The 8,217-nt window shown below is 33.2% G+C and overlaps 1 protein-coding gene across 1 annotated transcript in view; it reads left to right on the forward strand.

The window, feature by feature from the left end:
• The window catches only part of LOC127865156 (protein mono-ADP-ribosyltransferase PARP14-like), a 245,098-nt gene extending 241,829 nt beyond the window's left edge, over positions 1-3,269 (forward strand). The window contains exon 30 of the mRNA XM_052405047.1: positions 13-3,269. Coding sequence (XP_052261007.1) covers positions 13-299 — 287 coding nt within the window. The 3' untranslated portion in view covers positions 300-3,269. The remainder of the gene's footprint in view (positions 1-12) is intronic.
• Positions 3,270-8,217: the final 4,948 nt, after the last annotated feature.

Consider the following 8,217-nt stretch of genomic DNA (forward strand, 5'->3'; position numbering starts at 1 on the left):
TGTTTATTTCAGCAAAGACGGATTTGGGTGAAGGAGTATACTTTACGGTAAATGCAAGTGACTCTTGCGTTGATGCCTACACTTTACCGGGAAACGGTATTAAAAGAGTTCACTACTGTGCAGTGTTAACTGGAGAATTCACAAACGCCACAAGTGGTAAACGCGTACCGCCATCAAAACCAACCGCGGGTAAAAATGCTTTATATGACTCTGTTACGGATGACTCTTCCAATCCAACCACGTTTGTCGTATTTAGTGACACGCAGGCGTATCCATTATTCATTGTAAATTTCAAGTAGGTTAAAAACACGCAACATACACTTTTTGCACTTCAAAATTTATTTTTTTTAATAAATGTGATAACAAAACAAACTGATGCTAATGATAGATTTATAAACAACATAATTTCAAGTTTGATTTATTAATAAATGTGTAATTGTACTTAAAAGCGCTAAATATAGTTTTGAACTCCTTTTACCATACCGAAGCACTACTGTCTTGATAGCGTGCTCATCGTCGGAAACCACGTACGCCGAGAAACACTTTGTTACTAGAGTGACCGTTTTTGGTTGGCTAGCGAGTTTTCGCGAATATTCGTCAGTCAGATAATTGGTTCGGAATTTCAACCAATTGAAGCACGCGGTATAATAACTCTTACGCCTTTGTCACATGATTTTACCATTATCATGTACCTTTAAATAAAGATTTCCATACTTCATCCAGAAGTGTTTAAATCTTTATTGTTATTCCATTATTCAGTACGCGGCTTAACAATATTCATGTACATGAAATTCTGATAACCAATGCTCTAGCAGCAATATGTAATGATATGAATAAAGAATTCAAACAAAGCTGCATTCTGTATCTGGTCTAATTGTTTGACCGCTAAATACTAAATGCGTATTGTGCTACTTTGAAATCAGAATAATTGTCTTAAATATCATTTCATGTGGGTTTGATGTGAATTTCGACGATGATGCAAGCTTATAATTTGGATTTGTATAATCGTAAAACACAGTTTCGTTTCGCCTACAAGTAAAACATAAGAGTGAAACAGACAAACACGTCAGCGTGTAATATATCAACAAGCGTCGTTTCATTGCAGAATTAAGTTATTATAGGCAAACTGTTAATTCAATCTGTATGTGATTTAACCAATGTATAACCGAAATATATTTGGTGGTTTCAATCTAGCTTTTCGTGCTAAAAAGCTATCATTCTTATTGCAGTTGTTGCTTTTTGTATGTGTGCCTCTTTATTTACTCTTTATTTACTCTTAATTTGCGTTTTATATTTTGAAGCTTATATATTAAGAATACGAACTTATATGGTTAAAATTAAAATTCAGAACATGCTCCAAACTTTATAGTAGAATTTGGAAATATATTCAAATTTCGCCAAATGATCGATAACTGAAACTAACAAGTTTTTGGTCGGCACAAAATATAGCGTCTGTAGGTTATTCGATTTATATCTTTTATCATTTAATTATTTTTTTTTTTAAAAAAAAAACACGTTATGTTTGATTAATTTGGGTAATACCTTGTTTCCAAATTATTCGTGTATTTTGTTAAATATTAACATAATACTAATTAACTTAAACATAACGTAGACTTTTATTCACAATTATCAAATTCCCATATTATATTAAAAAATTTGCAATCAAATATGTTTAAGAATAAACAAATAAAGTGTTGCTAACAAGTCCAACACAAAATTGAAACTGACAAAGACTTCTTAATGGAATAAATCAACAGCGTCGCGTTTATTAGTATTTTATAGTATTATAGTATTGCCTATAAACAATAGGCAATGTGTTGATTCAACGTCCATACATTTGTGTCGCATGTATAATTGGACACTTTTGCGTGTTTAAAATCTATTTAATTGTATCCTTAAAAGTATAGTTGTTGTTGTTGTGCCTTCATTCCACTATTTACTGTGTTGTTGTTTAAATTATAGTTATGTCACAATAGTAACAGTCACAAAATTGAAACTGACAAAGACTTCTTAATGGAATAAATCAACAGCGTCGCGTTTATTAGTATTTTATAGTATTATAGTATTGCCTATAAACAATAGGCAATGTGTTGATTCAACGTCCATACATTTGTGTCGCATGTATAATTGGACACTTTTGCGTGTTTAAAATCTATTTAATTGTATCCTTAAAAGTATAGTTGTTGTTGTTGTGCCTTCATTCCACTATTTACTGTGTTGTTGTTTAAATTATAGTTATGTCACAATAGTAACAGTCAGATCGTTCATTTCTGTTTTAAGAATCTATTTATTTAATTCGTATTGGAACACGAATAAAATCCTTCCGAAACATAAAACTAAAATGATGGGTTAATGAAGCTAATCACCTTATTCGGTTAAGTTGCCCTCCCGCAACTATGACGAAGTGTTCGAATAAAGCAAGAGATGTATCTTGTCCAAATTATTCGCAAGTATCATGATTGCTTAACTCATGCAAAAATATCATGATTTCAATATATATTGACATCTATACAACGCAATAGCTTAATTGAATTATGTTGTTTTGACAGTTCCTCTACGTCTATTCATAAATGCCAAACATGAACTCATTGTTTTATTCACTTTTGTAACCATACAGCACAATGCTTGTATACAATAGCTATTAATGGGCACATTCATATGAAAGACAACATTTTATGCAAACATACAATTTATCATTGAATCACGATGCATGATCACCTTAAAAATGCACTTGCTATTGTCAAAAGAGGAAAGTGTAGATATGTCACGATACATTTCAAATAAGTTAATACGTATTCATAATGTATGTTTTATTTTTAGCACAATCCGATGAGTAAACCATCTTATACTTTAATGTATTGATACTTCTCAGATGGTGCATATTATTTGGATATTACATAAGCAAAATCTAACTCCTTTTATAGAAGCTTTGTTTTGTACTTAATTGTATTTTGTAGTTCTAAATTATTGTAGTTAGTGTTGTTACTTATTATAGTTCTAAAGGGCTAAACTAATCCAGTTGTATAAGAAGATGTATAAACATGCCGGAAAAAACTGTGTATTAATACAATGAAAGCCTAAAGAAAAGTTTTACCTAAAACTTAAAACAAGTCACAATGTTAGTCCTATTCATCTAAAAACTATTTTTGAATGTATTGATGGTTAAATTATATTCGTGTTTTGTTTGCCTTAATCTATTCGTTTCTCTTGTATTCCATTGTGTGATTGGTTGTATGTATGAAACGGATAATAAAAGTGTGTATTCGTAATAATAATATGTTGTTCTGTTTTGTTAGGTCCACAATCATTGTTTTATTCAAAACAACTTGCACAACGTAATACATTATAGAGCGTTCAGGATTGAATCGAAATTAATAATTTGTTCCATTAGGACAGATGAGCTTTGTTATGTTCATTTCATAATTAAAAACCGAAAATAATTAGTCAATATAACCTGCATTAAACTTGTATGGTACACTATTATCGAATTAACCACTTTATTCTTAATGTCACAAATAATTCCTAATGTCACAAGTAATCTTCCACTACTGTCCGTAAAGTATCGTTTTATTCAATACATCTTACAATAAATTAATTAACATAAATAACGTTTAAATGACCGGAATCATTCCTAACGAAATGCCAATAGTAATGTTCCAAATGTTATGTAATGGTGGACATCTCCACTGGCTTTGACGATATATCACATAAGATTTTATTATTTTAAATTAATTTCATCAAAATAAAATCAGGGTTTTGTCGGATATATTTTCAAATGTCTCGCAATTATTAAACACACGAAAACAAGGCTAAACAATTATGACTTATTTACCATCTCAACAAACCACGAAATACTCCCTATAGATCAATATATTTTGCTTGCAGTAAACTCTTTAAACGGGTGGATTAAACACCAATAATAGAATAAAACGGGCGATGCCCAGCTTTCTATACGTATTATATAGTGAAGACGACGATAACTGGGTATTTAAACTTTACAATAAATCATTATCTCAAATAACAAAGGGAGAACAACGCGTAGCAACACAAGTCTTTTCATGACAGCAGTCACTGCACCAGTACTGTTCAGAACATCCTTAGGTAGGTTCCTGGCTCCGTAAGAAAGAAAGTATGTAAGAACACTTATGTGCTGAACAATGTTGATTACGGTGTTGATATATTTATCTAGATGCCCTAAGAAATATTGTTATACAAACTTTGAATAAACTACGTTAAATATTACTATGGACTAGTGTTTCGCCTTGTTCAGCGCTAATGAACTTCTTCACCATTAGAATGAAGTTGCTCAAACATGAAAAGCCTTACTTTAATATTAAACATGATTATTTTATATGAAATTTAGTATTAAACGAGTTCAAACACATAACAACAGAAATTTAAAACAAATACAATTACGTTTAGCAAATAAAAGTATGCGTCAACAGTGATGTGTTAACTTGTATCATTGGTGTCGCATTATAAACTTCATTTCACGTTGATGTATTCCAATCCAAAATTGTAAACGCTAATATTCTTACAATGGATCGAACGCATTTATTAAATATGAAAACAAATCGCATGCATTGCATTAAAAGGGCATACACAACATTTCCTAAGAACAGAAGCAAACGTTTACCTGATGGTTGTAATCTTTTTATTGTCAATCAATCGCTTATGATATTAGATTTCAGTTGTCATTATTAATGCGTAAACCAAACTGTATTGAATATATATGAGGATCTAGATTACGCACTTCAACAAGAGTAAAATACAAGTATAGTAAATAGTACTGTTTTTATTTATTTTCTATATGCATTGTTATTTTCAATAAAATAAAGGATTGCACATAAATAAATGCTACTATATTATATACGCAATCAACAGTTAACAAGTATTAATTATTTCATGACCAGATAATGAAGGTGTGTGTTTTAGATTTGTAACAGTGCGTGATGAGTAAGTCCATGACACCTCTTCCTTAAAGTTGTCACAACTTGAACGCGTTGTATTGTCTTTATTTCGGTAGTCATTGCTTGAACTAGTTTCCAGTTTGTAAGAACAACTCTCTGAGTGTTGCTGATCATAATTGCACGTGTCGTCTGGAATTTCTAAGGAAACCGCCTCCCTCTCCTGCGCACTCAAATCGTAACAGCTTACGTCCTCTAAAGGCTGACTAGCTTCTATATTCCTTAACCAGGTCTGACATTTTCGGTTGTTCGCTTCCTGAAGTATTTGCTCGTTTAGAGAACTGCCCCTGCATAAACCGATGTCATCCGGCTTAGTTTCAGCTAGTGTCATTGTCAGCATTTCATCCGGCAAATCACACTCCTCAATAGCAAATTGACTACGAGTTCGGTGTATTCGTGCGCGAACTTTTTTCGGCTTATTCACTTTCAGATTACCGTCAGAACTAAAACTTTCATTGGAGCTCCTAGCAACTTTACTTATGTCAGTAAATTCAGACTCTGCCATTAGACTTGTACTCACAAAATCCCTCCAGCATGGCGGTTTTGGAGGTCTCTTCGTGCTGATTGAGAAACCAGTCCCGGGCTTCATGGTATTCCTCTGCATGCTACTGAAATCGGAACAATCTGCGAAACAATTCACTTGCTCCACACTAAACACCATTGAATACTTTTGGATGGTTCAAATCTGAAGAATAAGTATGTCACCGAACTGAGGCTCGAAAAGGTGCCCGACGATATTAAGGCGAGCACAAATTCAACCAAATGAAGTTAGGTATGTTTCGTTACACTAAATGCGCATAAACACGTACAAAAAACCAAAAAAATATTTTGTTTGCAATCACTTTTTACACGTTATGCACAGATTCCCTCCACGGGTATAAGAGAGTGCAGTCACCACCTTTACATTTACACCCATTAGAACAGTTCATTAAAACGACATAAGATTTGTAAATCATGATCTACGAGACATGGTTTCATAAAGTATATATTTTATACGTTTTCACCAAACACGCCTTATACTCTTGCATCACAACAACAGGCGCAGCTTTTGTTTACCTTTCCCTGGTTTACGAACTAATGTTCTTGGGTACTTGTACAGATCTACTGTTTGTCGTTTCCACCAGGTGTATATTTGCGGGATGCGGGAAGCAGATGCGTATGGCGGCCTCTCTGGTGTCTACGGAACATTTGTAGACGGTATTGCGGTCGACACGATGTAAAAAGATCCCGCAAACGTCTGGAGAACTTCTTATGTATTGTATTCGTATAACCTATAACAGCTCAAATCACACCTGCGGGCTCTCGGTGCGTGTGTATGACCCTCCTTGAGAGATCTATAATGACATTTAGCACCAAACAGAGCACATAAACCTGTCCATCAAAGCCATGCAACAACCGCTCAACACTGTCTGGAAATGCCGCTGTCGGTCTTTACGGTAAATGTTCCGAGTAAGGATTGTAAGGGGTAGTTGGGGTTGATCCGAGAGTCGTCAACACTTGAACGCAAGTTGTTATCTCTGTAACTTGATTGGTCGGTAAAGTCAACGTCCTGACAAGTATTGGCATCACCTGAAGAATAAACACGAGATGATATTGTAAGAACAGCTTGAATGCATGCACTAACGTCTTTATCATTTTAAATAAGAGCATCCCTCTCTTGGCCCACTCGTTTGTGGTTTAAAGCACTGCAGTGCTTCCAGAAACAACGTGGCGACAGATGTGAGCATGCCTAAAACAAAAATATGTTTGCGTCTGTATACTTTTATTTTATATACAATCTTGATCGTAGAATATATTTTTACTTATATCTCGCGAACGCGTGAATCGATACTCTACCGAACAAAAAAATCAATGTTTAACAGTCGAATAATTATCCATTTGATTGCATCTATTTAAAAGGATATTGATCATTTAACCGATATTAGACGTGCCATAAGTTAAATTTTAAGTATGAGCGTATCTTCTTTATTTTAAAAAAATGTATCTAACCAAGGCAGGCGACATTGCGATACCAACTTATATAAATCTAAAAACATGAATAGAGCTTCATAAAAAATCGTTTAAAGGGGCCTTTTCACAGATTTTGGCATTTTTTTTAACTTATTCATTAAATGCTTTATATTGATAAATGTAAACATTGGATCATAAAAGCTCCAGTAAAAAATCAAGAAAAAAAATAAAAAAAGGAAAAGAACATTGCCCGGAGCAGGTTTCGAACCATTGACCCCTGGAGTCCTGCCAGAGTCCTGAAGTAAAAACGCTTTAGCCTACTGAGCCATTCCGCCGAGTACACATTCTTCACGTATTTTATACCTTATATAAGCAATCTTCGTAGTTTCACAAAACTTAACGACAAAAACAGAACTCTCCAAATTATTCAATCGTTTCGCGTTGCAACGCTTTATAATTTTTAGGTTTTAAAATCGTCAAAAGATGCATATAATGGCTATATTAGAGCATGGTTAATGTTCAGTATTACTGTTTCCTCACAAATATCATAACTAAAACAAAAACTTACGAATCTGAAACAACTTTTTTCAATTTTGTCAATTTACCAAAGCGTGAAAAGATCCCTTTAAGCTTTTTATACCTAGGTCAATATAACCAACTCACATTTTTAAACGCGAGTATTTTGTAATTTTAAAGCTCAGCATTTTTATTAATCGTTCCTTTACAAATTTTAGCACACCATTCATAACGTATTACGTGTGCATTATACCGTCCGTGAAGTAAATGGTGTTTTATTATTCGTCATTCGTCGTGATGCGTTGGTCTATTAAATTCGATTATAAGCAATAGCAATTGTTATAAGAATCTCAAAATGAATGAAAGTGAGGTGACATAGATAATAAACAATAAAAGAAATATCAGAAAGAGACAAGTTTTACGCTCTTAAAACGAACGGCTAAAAACTGGTATGTTCGACGAATACATGTATTTGTTTTTTTTTTAAATTATTTTGCTCTGGTTATCATCCGACAAGTGTGTGCTTATAGCGGGCTGATTTGAATTGCGATGCTATGAGGGTAATTTATATTTATAATTAAAAATATTTGACATAAACAACTTAATGTAGCTTAGCGTGTCTGAATTATTAATATTTAATAACCTACACATTGCCAGGAAAGAAAATTGCTAACTGTAAGACAGTGTTGAGGGTAAGCAACATCAACCTAATATATCATTACTAGTTTATAAAACACTAAAATATCCTTTGTTTCAAACAGTCATTTTTTTAGATAACCCCTTT

Source organism: Dreissena polymorpha, chromosome 1 (assembly GCF_020536995.1).
Source record: "Dreissena polymorpha isolate Duluth1 chromosome 1, UMN_Dpol_1.0, whole genome shotgun sequence".
Lineage (NCBI taxonomy): Eukaryota > Metazoa > Mollusca > Bivalvia > Myida > Dreissenidae > Dreissena > Dreissena polymorpha.